The sequence below is a fragment of the Pipistrellus kuhlii genome, unplaced genomic scaffold, assembly GCF_014108245.1.
Source record: "Pipistrellus kuhlii isolate mPipKuh1 unplaced genomic scaffold, mPipKuh1.p scaffold_m20_p_5, whole genome shotgun sequence".
Classification (NCBI taxonomy): Eukaryota; Metazoa; Chordata; class Mammalia; order Chiroptera; family Vespertilionidae; genus Pipistrellus; species Pipistrellus kuhlii.
This window is the reverse complement of record NW_023425551.1, coordinates 73,387,700-73,403,417: the sequence shown is the minus strand read 5'-3', so window position 1 is coordinate 73,403,417 and position 15,718 is coordinate 73,387,700. Positions and strand designations below refer to the sequence as shown.

The 15,718-nt window shown below is 43.9% G+C and overlaps 1 protein-coding gene across 1 annotated transcript; it reads left to right on the top strand.

Moving 5' to 3' along the window:
- The first annotated feature begins 6,078 nt into the window (after window positions 1-6,078).
- LOC118705822 (MAD2L1 binding protein) lies at window positions 6,079-15,205 on the top strand. Its single transcript, XM_036414938.2, has 3 exons — window positions 6,079-6,231; window positions 6,735-7,000; window positions 14,247-15,205. Exons 1-3 carry the CDS (start codon window positions 6,186-6,188, stop codon window positions 14,757-14,759), a joined length of 825 nt encoding a protein of 274 aa, XP_036270831.1. The 5' UTR covers window positions 6,079-6,185; the 3' UTR covers window positions 14,760-15,205.
- Window positions 15,206-15,718: the final 513 nt, after the last annotated feature.

The following is a 15,718-nucleotide window of genomic DNA, read 5'->3' as shown; positions in this document are numbered from 1 at the left end:
GTGCTCTTGACTGGAACCAAACCTGGGCTCGTCAGCCCTCGGGTCATTGCTCTTTCCACTGAGTCAAACCAGCCAGGGCTCAAGTTATTTGCTTTGAAAAGTCACCCTCATAATATACTAAGACTTATATGTACATGGATCTGTTTATACACTCTCTTCTTCTGTTTTATTGTTTGCTTATTCCTGAGCCAATACCACAATATTTTTATCATTGTACTTTTATAGTATATTTTAAAAAAATAAATTTTTATTGATTTCAGAGAGGGAGATGGAGAGAGATAGAAATAACAATGATGAGAGAGAATCATTGATTGGCTGCATGCCCCATACTGGGAATTAAGCTGATAACCTGTGCATGTGCCTTGATTGGGAATGGAACTGTGATCTCCTGGTTCATAGGTTGATGCTCAATCACTGAGTCATGCTGGCTTGGCTATAGTATTTTATTTTTTAAGCGATTAACATTTTTTAAAAATTAGTGTTTATTTTGTAAGTGAAATGCTCAAGAAACTTTACAAAGTTCTGAAGGCCTAGAGATAATCAGGTTTCAGATTAGCTTATAGGCAGATGCAGACTGTTGGTTTCTCAGTTACTAATGCCTAAATTTCATTGTGCTCAATTCTGTACTCCCATGATTCTTCTAGTTGAGGAATGGTGAATTCCTCCGACTTTCGGCGTACATCAGCATTTACCACAATAAGAAAAAACAAACAAACAACAACAACAACAACACAAAAAAAACAGTGGCAATATCCATCATTACCATTGCAAAGGGAAACATTTTATAACCCAGGGAGAAACTTGCCATAGCAAATCCAAAAATCAAAATCATTAACCCAGTAAAGAAGAAAAGTATCATTTGCAGAATCTTTATGAACACTTACCTTGGATTATTCTCTGCAGTCAAGTCTGCTGACTATAAACTCGAGATGTTGAGATCATGATGAGTTTTATTTTGTATTTATGTTTAATCTTTGCTGTTGAAAGTGTTACTTATTTCCCCCCATTGCCCCTTCCATCCTTCCCCTGCTGCCCGCTCCACGCCTTCCCCACCCTATTGTCTGTATCCATGGGTTATACATATATGCATACAAGTTCTTTGGTTGCTCACCCTCCACTCACCTTGTCTCCAAGGTTCCACACTCTGTTTCATGCTTCTATGCCTCTGGATCCACTCTGTTCATCAGTTTATTTTGTTACTTAGATTCCACATATGAGTGCAATCATCTGATACTTGTCTTTCTCTGACTCACTTATTTCACTCAGCATACTACTAGTACTCTCTAGGACCTTCCAGGCTGTTTCAATGGTAAGAGATTCTTCTTTTTTTACTGCTGCATAGTATTCCATGGTATAAATGTGCCACAACTTTTTTTTTATCCATTCGTCTATTTTTAAAAACATATATTTTATCAATTTTTTACAAAGAGGGAGAGGGATAGAGAGTTAGAAATATCGATAAGCTGCCTCTTGCACACCTCCTACTGGGGATGTGCCCACAACCAAGGTACATGCCCTTGACTGGAATTGAACCTGGGGCCTTTCAGTCCGCAGGCTGACGCTCTAAGCCAAACCAGTTAGGGCTCCACTCATCTATTGATGGGCACTTGGGCTGTTTCCAGATATTAGCTATTGTAAACTGTGCTGCTATGAACATAGGGGTGTATGCATTCTTTCTGGTTGGTGTTTCAGGTTTCTTAGGGTATATTACTAGAAGTGGGGTCTCTGGGTCAAATGGCAGTTCTGTATTTAATTTTTAGAGGAAACTTCATACTGTTTTCCATAAAGTCTGCATTCCAACCATAAGTGTACTAGGGTTCCCTTTTCTCTGCATCATCGCCAGCACTTGCCATTTGTTGATGGTAGCCATTTTGACAGGTGTGAGGTGATATCTCATTGTCATTTCAATTTGCATATCTCAGATAATCAATTGATGACTTTGAGCATTTTTTTTCATGCCTCTTGGCCATCTATATGTCCACTTTGGAGAAGTGTCTATTTAGATCCTTTGTCCATTTTTAAATTTGATTGTTTGTCTTTCTTTTGTTACATTGTATAAGTTCTTTATATATATATTTATATTAACTCTTTATCAGATGTATCATTGCCAAATATATTCTACCATACAGTGGGCTCTCTTTTCGTTTTATTGTTGGCTTCTCTTGCTGAGTAGAAGCTTTTTAATATTGATATAGTCCCATGTGTTTATTTTCTCCTTAGTTTCCTTTGCCCTAGGAGATGTATCCATAAACATATTGCTATGAGAGATGTTTAAGATTTTGCTGCCTATGGTTTCATCTAGGATTTTTTTTTTTACTTATATTTAAGTCTTTTATCCATTTTGAATTTATTCTTGTGTACAGTGTAAGTTGGTGGTCTAGTTTCATTTTTTGCATGTATTTGTCTAATTTTCCCAACACTGTTTATTGAAGAGACTGCTCTGCCTCCTTTGTCAAAAATTAATTAAACATAATGGCTTGGGTCAATTTCTGGGGTCTCTGTTCTGTTCCATTGATCTATATGTCTGTTCTTGTACCAGTACCAGGCTGTTTTGATTAAGCTGGCTTTGTAGTATAACTTGATATCTGGTATTGGGATTCCTCCAACTTTATTTTTCTTTCTCAAGATTGCTGCAGGGAGGGGGTGTTGGTGGAAAAAAAATTATTGCTGCAGGTATTAGGGTCTTTTTTGGTTCCATATAAATTTTTAGAGTATTTGTTGTAGATCTGTGAAATATGCTGTTGGTATTTTAATAGGGATCACATTGAATCTTATCTTGTATTTAATGCAGCTTTTGAACAACTACAAAAGTCAAACTCCTTTTCAAGATGAGATGCCAAACACAGTTTTTTGTGCTTCTTTTATAGGAAATAGGATCTTGTTTGGATAATTGCAATAACCTGGGTTCTCATGAAAGGCCATTTTCACCCATCAACATAGCTTTATCTCAATCCAATGACATAAGATCGATTAACATTTTTTAATTGATTTCATAGAGGAAGAGGGAGAGAAATAGAAACATCAGTGAGTAAGAATCATCCATTGGCTGCTTACAGCATGCCCCCTACTGGGGATTAAGCCTGAAACTCAGGCATGTGCCCTGACTGGAAATCAAACCATGACCTCCTGATTCATGGGTTGACACCCAACCACTGAGTTATACCAGTTGGGTCTTTTATAGTATGTTTTAATCTCTGGTGCCTACTTCCTGAAACACAACCTTTCTTGGCCTCTGTGACTTGACACATCTATTTCTTTTTTTTTTTTTTTCTTTTTTTTAAATATATATTTTATTTATTTTTCACAGAGAGGAAGAGAGAGGGATAGAGAGTTAGAAACATCGATGAGAGAGAATCATCGATCAGCTGCCTCTTGCACACCCCCTACTGGGGATGTGCCCGCAACCAAGGTACATGCCCTTGCCCGGAATCGAACCTGGGACCTTTCAGTCTGCAGGCCGACGCTCCATCCACTGAGCCAAACCGGTCCCGGCGACACATCTATTTCTATTGGTACTTCTCAGTCAGAGAGAGAGAGGAATATCGATGATAGTAAATGATTGAATGGTTGCCTCCTGCTTGCCCCCTACTGGGGAATCAAGCCTGCAACCCAGGCATGTGCACTTGTCAGGAATTGAATCTGGGATCCTTTAATTTGCAGTCTGACACTCTATCCACTAAACTAAAATGGCTAGGGCTTTTTTATTTTTAATACAGATTTTTTGTTTTGTTTTTTAAAAATATATTTTATTGATTTTTTTACAGAGAGGAAGGGAGAGGGATAGAGAATTAGAAACATCCACAAGAGAGAAACATCGATCAGCTGCCTCCTGCACACCTCCTACTGGGGATGTTCCTGCAACCAAGGTACATGCTCTTGACTGGAATCGAACCTGGGACCTTTCAGTCTGCAGGCTGACACTCTATCCACTACCAGGGGTCCTCAAACTTTTTAAAGTGGGGGCCAGATCACGGTCCCTCAGAAAGCTGGAGGGCCGGACTATATGAACTACTAATTCCTACTGTAACACCTCGGCTGCGCTCACTGCCCAAAAAACCTGGCTGGCCGGATCAGACTCCTCTGCGGGCTGCATATGGCCCACGGGCCGTAGTTTGAAGACCCCTGCCGGAAGCCAAACCGGGTAGGGCTAATACAGATTTTTAAAAAATTGATTTCAGAGAGGAAGGAAGAGAGAGGAGAGAGAGAGAAACATTGATCGGATGCCTCCTGCAGGCCCCCTACTAGGGATCAAGCCTGCACACTGGGCATGTGCCCTTGACTGGAATTGAACCTGGGATCCTTCAGTCTGCAGGCTGACATTCTATCCACTGAGGCCAACCATCTAGGGTTCCCTGGGTGATCTTATCCAATCCATGATGATGACACTCAAATACTTATCTCTATTCCTAAATATCTGTTCAATGAAACACAAACCAACCTATCAAAAACTGAACTCATCTTTTCTCCTTATCCACACCTCAAAAAAAACTGATCCTACCCGTGTTCTTTTTTTAAAAATAGTTTTAAAAATATATTTTTATTTATTTCAGAAAGGAATGTAGAGGGAGAGAGAAAAACATCAATGATGAGAGAGAATCATTGATCAGCTAGCTGCCTTCTGCATGGCTCACATTGGGGATGGATCTGCAACCTAGGCATGTGCCCTGATCTGGAATCGAACCATGACCTCCTGGTCATAGGTTGACACTCAACCACTGAGCCATGGTTGGCCAAGCTACTCTTGCGTTCTTTATTTGAATGACACAACTGGCAGTAGAGATGCCGAAGTGAAAAGCCTGCTTGTCTTGCCAAGACTGGTTTGGCTCAGTGGATAGAGCGTCAGCCTGCGAACTGAAGGGTCCCAGGTTCGATTCTGGTCAAGGGCATGTATGTACATTGGTTGCAGTCACATCCCCAGTGGGGGGTGTGCAAGAGGCAGCTGATCGATGTTTCTCTCTCATTGATGTTTCTAGCTCTCTATCCTTCTCCCTTCCTCTCTGTAAAAAAATCAATAAAATATATTAAAAAAAAAAAGCCTGCTGTAGCCCTCCTCCTCTTCCTGGGATCAACCAAGTAATGCTCATTGGACCTCCTAGATATCTCTATAGAGTTCACCCAGTTCTCTGCACCGACTGTGACCACTTAGTTCAGGCCTCATTCACTATGCAGTTGAGCAACTATAGTTGCTATCTCCACTGGTATCCCTGCTTCCTCTCTTATTCTTCCTGTAATCTAATTTCTACCCTACAGCCAGTGTAGAGATTAAATTTATACTCCCCTACTTAATGCTACTCCCCTACTTTAATCTTTCAGTTTCTCCATGACAGGATCAAGTTCAAACATGGGTTATAAAACCTTGCATGATCTGGCTCCTGTTTGTCCACCACAGCCTTAACTCTTTATAACCTGATTAAAAAAAAAAAAATTCCTCCTTCAAGGACATTTCCCTTCCTCCCCATTGATTCCAAAGAGAGAGAGCGAGCAAGGGAGAGGGAGAAGCATTGATTTGTTGCCTCATACACGCCCCCCTCCTCCCCCCACTGCTTATGGAACCTACAACCTGGGTAGGTGCCCTCAGCCGAAATTAAACCTTCGACCCTTCAGGAGTGGCTCTCTAACTACTGAGCAAACACCCTCCAGGGCCCTAATTCTTTTCATTGCTTGAATTGAGGATGTTCTTGCCTCTAACGTTCTCCTCCTTACAGGTCAGTTTCTTGGGCACATTTTCTCTGGACTTCCCCTTTGCTCCCACCTCATCTAGGTTAGGCGTCCCTGTTCTTCCCCTCCATAGCCAGGGTGCTGTGTAATTCATGGCACTGTATTGTATCTATAGGGAGTGAACTCTGGAGGACAGCCCCCGCCTCGGTCTTGCTTGCCACAGAGCGTCCAGCACCTAGGACAGGGCCCGGCACCAAGGAGGCGCACAGTGAATGGCGGACCCTGGGGAGAGGGGGTGCGGGAGGGCGGGCGTCCTCGAGGAGGCAGCGCTCCGCTCCGGGGCAGAGCCCAGTGCGAGGGTGTCAGGGAGGGAGCGCAAGACTTAAGTCCCTCCCCAGCCCGGTCGGCCCCGTGCTGCGGTGGCGCCGCGTCGGCTTCCGGTCCGACCTGCCGGAAGTGGAAGCACAGGCTTCCCATAATACCTCGCGGGGCGCCTATTCAAACCGCAGTGCGGAGAGGAGGTCGTGATGGCCGCTCTGGAGCCGGAGTTGCGGTCCTTGACCGCAGCCCCAGGTAAGGCATGGGGTCCGGGTCCCGGGATACTTGGGGGACTTGTTTGTTCCCTGCCGCCTCCCCCTCCCGTCCTATGTCCCCGGGCCCCCCTTTCCGGCCGGTCTTCCCCGCCGCCTTCCCGGGCTTCCCTCCCGGCTCCTGCTCGACCGGAGTGACTTCCAGCGCCGCACGGCCCAGGATCCCATTGGTTCACCCCTCTCGGGCGGCGTTCTGGAGCCCGCTGGACCACACGTTCTTTCAGTCCAGACCAGAGCCTCTGCTTTCCGAGCATCGGTCCCCGGCCTCAGAGTTGGACCCCCACCGCCACCACCCCGCTTTCTCACCGCCGCCGTCACTTACATCGCTTTAGGCGACTGGGATTAGGAGTCTTCCCGCCTCCACCACTCTGGAGTTTGCGAAGGGCATGTGCCTGTGTCGGGGTTAGGGTGCTCCTAGGGGATGAGAAGACTGGTTCTGGCCTTTTGAGTTTATAATTTTTCTCTTTCTTGTCCCCTGCCCACCAGATTTGGAGTGGTATGAGGAGTCGGAGGACACCCACGCCTCCCAGATAGAACTGCTGGAGACCACCACCGCCCAAGAACTCCCCAGCCGTCCCGAGGCTTTCTGCCCCCGGGACGGCCTGGTGCCCGTGGTCTTCCCTGGGCCTGTGAGCCAGGAAGGCTGCTGCCAGTTTACCTGTGAACTGCTAAAGCATGTCATGTACCAGCGCCAGCAGCTGCCTCTGCCCTATGAACAGCTAAAGCACTTCTACCGAAAATCTTCTCCCCAGGTAGGCACAGGCTGTCCGAGAAGGATGGTGGGGAGACTATGGCCGTTAGGAGGGAGGAAGGTTAAAAAGGAGGTCTAAGGAATCTTCAGGACTTGTCAGCCTGAGCAGCTGTAAGGAATGTGTTTCATCCCATGGTTTCTGTCACTTTGATAAACCTAACCCTCCCCACTTTTTTTCTTACTTTCTTTTTCTGAAACTCTTATTGTGCTACATTTGGACTTCACATATTGACCCTTTTTAATATCTTTTCTCTCCAATTAATATTTTTGTCTCTCTGTTTTTATGTTCTACTTTCTGGGGGGACTTCTTTGACTAATTTCTTTATTTAAAATATATTTTATTGATTTCAGAGAGAAGGGAATAGGAGAGATAGAAATATTGATAATGAGAGAGAATCATTGATTGGCTGCCTCCTGTACTCGGGTTTTAGGATGCAACCCTGGCATGTAACCTGACCGGGAATCAAACCATGACCTCCTACTTTATAAGTAGACAGACGCTCAATTACTGAGCCATGCTGGCTGGGCTGCATGTTCCTTTTTTTAATTAATTTTTAAATTTTATTGGGGGTGAGATTGGGCAACATGAAATATGGGTTTCAGGTGTGGATTCCTAAGTTACAAATCTATATAGCACCATGTGCCCACCGCCCACAGTCAAATCTCCTGTCACCTGTATGGTCCTTTCTAATAGTATCCTGTTTTGTGTCTGTATGAACCTCTCTTACCTGAAGATATCAATTACTTTATTTTTGAGGTTTTCCTATGTGCCTTGCTGTGTCTCTGTTTCTTTCAGATTCCTTTTCCTATTTGTTCTGATCTTTGTCTTTCATGTTAGGGGCTTTTTGTCTTTGTCTGGTGAATATTTAAGAATAAGTCACTAAAAGCTCTGTATGCATGGCCGGGTCTGATAAGACTTTAAGGATATTGGTGACAGCCTAGTGGTTTCTTTGGAGGACTCCTAAACCATATTAAAATGTCTTCTTTCTGAATGTTTTTGTTAAAATAATATATTTTATTGATTTTTACAGAGAAAGGGAGAAGGATAGAGAAAAGGATCAGCTGCCTCCTGCACACCCTCTATTGGGAATGTGCCTTCAACCAAGGTACATGCCCCTGACCGGAATCGAACCTGGGACCCTTCAGTCCAGACTGACGCTCTGTCCACTGAGCCAAACCAGTTAGGGCTGTTTTTGAGTGTTTTTACTATAGTTGATTTCTAATTTTATTACACTGTGATCTGAGAAGATGCTTGATATGATTTCAATCTTCTTGAATGTGTAGAGACTTGTTTTGTGTCCTAACATGTGGTCTGTCTTTGTGAATGACCCATGTGCACTTGAGAAGAATGTATATTCTGCAGCTTTGGAATAAAATGTTTCATAAATGTCAGTTAAATCCATCTGATCCAGTATGTACTTTAGAGACACTATGTCCTTGGTAATTTTTTGTCTGGAAGATCTATCCAGTGAAGTCAGGGGGTATTAAAGTCCCTAATATAACTGTATTGTTGTCAGTCTCTCCCCTTAAAGTTCTCTGGAAGATTTTTTACATAATTTGGTATTCCTATATTAGGTGCATATGTGTTAACCAAGGATATATCCTCTTTTTTTTTTTTTTTTTTTTTTTTTTTAATGTACCAAATACATGTTTTAATAGTTCAGCGTCTCTCTTGGTATAACACACAAACACTTTATTCCGAACTTCACATGTTTCAGGCTTATTCTCAAACCTTGTAGGCACACTGTCTCTAGGATCCCGAAACATTTGGTTCTCTGAAGGGTTATATCCTCTTGTTGGATCAATCCCTTTAGTATTATGTAGTGGCCTTTATTGTCTCTTGTGATGGCCTCATTTTGAAGTCTATTTTTCCAGATTTTTTTTCTTTTCCATTTGCATGGAAAGTTTTTTGTTTTTGTTTTTTAAATCAATCTTTATTGTTCATATTATTACAAAGGTTCCTCATTTCTTCCCCCCTCCACCAGGTTCCCACCCCACCCTCCGCCCCCTCCCCATCCCCCATTGTCCTCATCCATAGGTGCACAGTTTATGTTCAGTCTCTTCTTCCCTCCCTTTCCCCGATAGTAAATCCCTTTTCAGATAGTAAATCAGTTACTTAGCATTTTCTCATATCAAAAATACCTCCACATGCCCAATAATACACTTCACACAAAAGACATTTCCAAATAGGTCAACCTGCCTCATCCAGGCCCCACCCAAGGCACTCACAGATCAACACCCCAGCGCTATACTAACTCAACACATCCAGATCTAAGCCTTCATCACTTGATTCAGCAGACCCTCAAGTTCCCACAAAAGTTTTCAGCCATGTCTGAGAGGCAGCCGTGGGGGAGGGGCAGGCGAGGAGCGAGCTGTTCCTGGCCTGGCTGCTCCGGGCCTGGCCTCTGTTGCTCTGGTTCGTTCCACAGCCAGCTGCTCCAGGTCTGGTTACTGCCGTTCCCGACCTAGTTGCTCTGGACTTGGCAGTGGCTGCTCCGGGCCTGGCCGCTCCAGCCTGGCAGCCGCTGCTCCGGGCCTGGCCGCTCCCAGCCTGGCAGCCTCTGCTCTGGGCCTGGCCACACCCGACCCGGCTGCTCTGGGCCATTTGCATGGAAAGTTTTTTTCCTTCCTTCACCATCCATCCCATGTGTGTCTTTTGTTCTGAGGTGGGTCTCTTGTAGACAGCATATAGTTGGGTCATTTTGTATCCATTCAGCTACACTATGTTTTTTTGATGGGAACATTTAATCCATTTACATTTAAGGTTATTAATAGGTACTTATTATTGCCATTTTAATTCTGTACACCTAGGTTTCTATTTCTTCTCATTACAGCAGTCCGTTTAGCATTTTTTTTTTTTTTTTTTTTTTTACTGTTTGAAGTATTACAAATAGTATACATATGTCTCCTTTTTTCTCCCATTGGCCTGCCCCCAGTATCTCCTACTGCCCCCCCACACCCATGCCCTCACTCCCCCATCCCCCAGTGTCTTTTGCCCATTGGTGTGCTTATATGCATACATACAAGTCCTTCCGGTGATCTCTTACCTCCCCCCAACCTCCCCAGCCTTCCCACTGTAATTTGACATTCTGTTAGAGGCTTCTCTGCCTCTGTATCTGTCTTCTTGTTCATCAGGTTATAATGTTCTTTATTATCCATAAATGAGTGAAATCATGTGGTATTTTGATTTCACTGACTGGCTTATTTCACTTAGCATAATGCTCTCCAGTTCCATCCATGCTGCTCTAAATGGTAAGAATTCCTTCTTTTTTATTGCAGCATAGTATTCCATAGTACCATAGTTTTCTTTTTTTTTTTTTTTTTTTTTTTTTTTTTTTCAGGTTAAGCAAAAGAACAATTTATTGAAAGAAATATTATTATTATTTTTTTTTTAAAAAAAGGATTCTTAAAGAAAAGACAATTGCTCTCTTTATTGGAGGCCTTGAAACAGAATAAATGTGCTGTTGTCCAATGATTTTTCTTTTTTTTTTTTTTTTTTTTTTAAATCAATCTTTATTGTTCATATTATTACACAGGTTCCTCGTTTCTTCCCCCCTCCACCAGGTTCCCACCCCACCCTCTGCCCCCTCATCCTCATCCATTGGTGCACAGTTTATGTTCAGTCTCTTCCTCCCTCCCTTTCCCCGATAGTAAATCCCTTTTCAGATAGCAAATCTGTTACTTAGCATTTTCTCATATCAATAATACCTCCACATGCCCAATGATACACTTCACACAAAAGACATTTCCTAATAGGTCAACCTGCCTCATCCAGGCCCCACCCAAGGCACTCACAGATCAACACCCCAGCGCTATACTAACTCAACACATCCAGATCTAAGCCTTCATCACTTGATTCAGCAGACCCTCAAGTTCCCACAAAAGTTTTCAGCCATGTCTGAGAGGCAGCCGTGGGGGAGGGGCAGGCGAGGAGCGAGCTGTTCCTGGCCTGGCTGCTCCGGGCCTGGCCTCTGTTGCTCTGGTTCGTTCCACAGCCAGCTGCTCCAGGTCTGGTTACTGCCGTTCCCGACCTAGTTGCTCTGGACTTGGCAGTGGCTGCTCCGGGCCTGGCCGCTCCCAGCCTGGCAGCCGCTGCTCCGGGCCTGGCCGCTCCAGCCTGGCAGCCGCTGCTCCGGGCCTGGCCGCTCCCAGCCTGGCAGCCTCTGCTCTGGGCCTGGCCACACCCGACCCGGCTGCTCTGGGCCATTTGCATGGAAAGTTTTTTTCCTTCCTTCACCATCCATCCCATGTGTGTCTTTTGTTCTGAGGTGGGTCTCTTGTAGACAGCATATAGTTGGGTCATTTTGTATCCATTCAGCTACACTATGTTTTTTTGATGGGAACATTTAATCCATTTACATTTAAGGTTATTAATAGGTACTTATTATTGCCATTTTAATTCTGTACACCTAGGTTTCTATTTCTTCTCATTACAGCAGTCCGTTTAGCATTTTTTTTTTTTTTTTTTTTTTTTTACTGTTTGAAGTATTACAAATAGTATACATATGTCTCCTTTTTTCTCCCATTGGCCTGCCCCCAGTATCTCCTACTGCCCCCTCCACACCCATGCCCTCACTCCCCCATCCCCCAGTGTCTTTTGCCCATTGGTGTGCTTATATGCATACATACAAGTCCTTCCGGTGATCTCTTACCTCCCCCCAACCTCCCCAGCCTTCCCACTGTAATTTGACATTCTGTTAGAGGCTTCTCTGCCTCTGTATCTGTCTTCTTGTTCATCAGGTTATAATGTTCTTTATTATCCATAAATGAGTGAAATCATGTGGTATTTTGATTTCACTGACTGGCTTATTTCACTTAGCATAATGCTCTCCAGTTCCATCCATGCTGCTCTAAATGGTAAGAATTCCTTCTTTTTTATTGCAGCATAGTATTCCATAGTACCATAGTTTTCTAATCCACTCAGCAGCTAATTGGCATTTAGGCTGTTTCCAAATCTTAGCTACTGTAAATTGTGCTGCTATGAACCTAGGGGTGCCTATGCCCTTTCTGATTGGTGTTTCTGTTTTCTTAGGATATATTCCTAGAAGCGGTATTACTGGGTCAAATGGCAGTTCCATTTTTTAAATTTTGAGGAAACTCCATACTGTTTTCCACAATGGCTGCAGCAGTCTGCATTTCAACCAACAGTGAAGGAGGTTCCTTTTTCTCCGCATCCTCTCCAGCACTTGCTGTTTGTTGATTTGTTAGTGATAGCCATTCTGACAGGTTCCACAAAAATAACTTTTCCCTGCAGTCTCTGAGAGTGTTTTTAATTAGGTGATATTTTGTACTGGGCTTAGTAATGAAAAGCAAGCATTTAAAGAGAAAAAGAGCCAAAGTAAGTGCGCAAACGTGGACTCTGCTTATGTCTCTGCACGTCTTTTTCCCCTCGCACGGCACAGCTGGTTTACTGGCAAAGCTTCAGGCTGCCTTTTTGTGCCCAACCCAGCTATGGATTGATTTCTAGAGTTTTGTCGGTAGCCCTGTAGATCCCCTTCCCCATTTGCGGACTATGGTGGCCCCAATGTCCGCAAATTTTGTGGGATGCAGACTTCCTCTGAACCTCTAGATCCCGCTGTGCATGTTTCTCCCTTCAGCCTGGATCGCAGACCTCACTTTTCTCTGATCTTTCTGTGACAAGGTGCAGAGCTCATCCGAGTCCACATATTTGTGCTGCTTGAGACTCGTTTGTGGGTTTACAACGGGTTCGCAGCTGGTCCCTGGGAGTTGTGGTTGTAGGGTCCCGGGAGGTATCTGATTCTTCCCGATTGAAGGTAAGGCTAGGCTTCCCTTCACAGCCTCTCTCTCCTTCAAGATGGCACAGTCTCTGCGGCAGAGCTGAGATTTCAGCAGCAGTGGATGCTGCCCGGTCAGGGGGGCCCAGCCCGGCAGTCCCCAGCAGTCCTTTGGAATATAGCTGTCCCTCACTCACAAATAGACATTCCCTGTACCCTTTACATTTCTTATAGTGCTAACTTGGTAGTGATACACTCCTTTAGCCTTTTTTTTTGGTCTGGGAAGCTCTTTATTTGACCATCTTTTTTGAGTGATAGCCTTGCTTTATATAATAATCTTGGTTTCAAATCCTTGCTTTCCATTACTTTGAGTACTTCATGCCATTTCCTTCTGGCCTGTAGAGTTTCTGATGAGAAATAAGGTGTTAGCATTATGGGAGCTCCTTTGTAGGTAACAGTTTGCTTTTCTCTGGCTTCCTTTAAGATTCTCTCTTTTACTTTAATTTTGACATTTAAAATATATATATATATATATATTATTGATTTTTTACAGAGAGGAAGGGAGAGAGATAGAGAGCTAGAAACGTCAATGAGAGAGAAACATCGACCAGCTGCCTCCTGCACACCCCCCACCGGGGATGTGCCCGCAATCAGTGTACATGCTCCTGACCGGAATCGAACCTGAGACCTTTCAGTCCGCAGACTCGACGCTCTACCACTGAGCCAAACCGGTTTCGGCTAATTTTGACATTTTTATTATGATGTCTGGGCATGGGCCTGCTTGGGTTCTCTTGTTTGGGGTTCTCTGTGTCTCCTAAACTTGTGTGACTTTTTCTTTACCAGGTTCAGGAAGTTTTCTGCTATTATTTCTTCAAACCCGTTCTCTGTCCCTTTCTGCCTCTTTTGGCACACCTGCTATTCAAATATTGCTATGTTTCACATTGTCCCACAGCTCCCTTAAGCTGTCCTCCTGTTTTTTAGTTATTTTTCTCTTTTTGATTCTCTTGATTTTTTTCAACTATGTCCACTAATTCATTGATTCGATCCCCAACTTCCCCTAATATGTTGTGTATTCCTTTCAATGTGTTCTTTACTTGTTCTATGTCATTCTTTATTTCTGGTTTCATAGTTACTATATCTTTTCTCATGCTGTTGAGCATCTTTATTATAAAACTACACAATCTTCATTCCTGTTATCACTCACATTATAGCAAAATTTGCCACCTACTATATCACCAAATCTTGACTGTTAGTTGCTTATTTCTGAATGCCCTCCTACTTCAGAAAACTGTCTTCAGTGTTCTAAGTGTGGGATGATTATGGTTTTGTACAAAGAATGTATTTTCCTTTTTGACATATTGCCCTCTAATAAAACCCAGTGTCTTAGCTGTGGCCGTTCATTGAACTGGAAATCCAGACCCATAGTCTACTGTATCCCAACCAACAGGGTTCATCAAAGGTCACTAGCTTTCTCCACCTCGCCTTCTCTCTCACCAGTCTTTGTCTCCATAGGCAGAGGACACGGTGAAGAAGAAACCCTGGGCCATCACTGAGGCAAGCAGCAGGAAATGCCAACAAACCCTGGAAGAACTGGAGAGCGTCCTCAGCCACCTAGAGAGTCTCTTTGCCCGGACACTCGTACCACGAGTGCTCATCCTCCTTGGGGGCAGTGTTCTAAATCCCAAAGAATTCTACGAGCTTGACTTGTCCCGCTTGGCCCCCCACAACGTGGACCAGAGGGTGAGCACAGCAGCTTGTTTGCGCCTTATCTTCCGAGCCATTTTTATGGCTGATGCCTTCAGTGAGCTTCAGGCTCCTCCACTCATGGGCACCATTATCATGGCACAGGGGCACCGCGACTGTGGAGAAGATTGGTTTCGGCCCAAGCTGAACTACCGAGTGCCCAAACGGGGCCACAAACTGACTGTGACCCTGTCCTGTGGCAGACCCTCCATCCCAGTCACAGCCTGGGAGGATTACATTTGGTTCCAGGCACCGGTGACATTGAAAGGCTTTCATGAGTGAATAGCGCTGCTTCTTAATCAAGAACACAATGGCTAAATTATCTTTCCTTCTCTGGCATCAAGTCACCTGTCTCTTGCTTGGAAGTAGAGTTGCTTCCGGGTGAGAGGAAGATTCTGTCCTGGCTGCCTGCTTCCCCTTCTCGGACTTCCTGGTGAGCTGAAGGTGTGACTGGGACTGTAATCATCATCATTGAACAACATCTCTGTGAACCGAAGGTTGACTGGGTCAGACTTTACTGTTTGGGGTTGGAAAGCAAACACAGGCCCATAGACACTCTTATGGAGGGGTCCTTTTTCTGTGGCCTTTCAGAATTTTTACCAGAGATATATAAATGTTAGTGTGACTCATGAATTTAAATATAAAATGAATGAATTTATATTAAACTTTCCCGAAACTCTTGGCTTAAAGAGACTTTCCAGGCTTGAGGCTAGAAACTTTTGTCTTTCTACTTAGTCTCTTATTTATTTATTTTTAGTTTCTCACCACCAGTTCTTTCTCTTCATCAGCTTCAGGCCAGTCTGGGAAGTGACTTGGCCAAGGATCTAGAGCAGTTTGATGTCAGTTGGGACTAGAGTACTCATTAGCTAACTCCTAGCCCAACATTCTTTCCTTGTCACATATTGGTTTTGACCCTTAAAATGCGTGCCTAGAGCAGAGGTCACACAGGAATGGAAATGAAAGACTAGGCCAAGGAAAGAAAACAGAGGATCTTTGAAAAATGTGATTTAACTGTAGGCTGAGGCCCCAGGATCGCCCCTTGGGATCTGCTCTCCAAGACCAAACGCCCCTTCTGGAGTTTAGCCCTGCCTGTCTCCATTGGCAGTGCCTGCTTATTTCTTGGAAGCTGAATACATAGTCCTCACCCTGCTGGTGTTGCAGATAGGAATGTGTCTATAAATGGGGACTGTATAAATATATGCTATTTTTATGTTCTAAGAAGAATGTTTTATGTTTTGTCA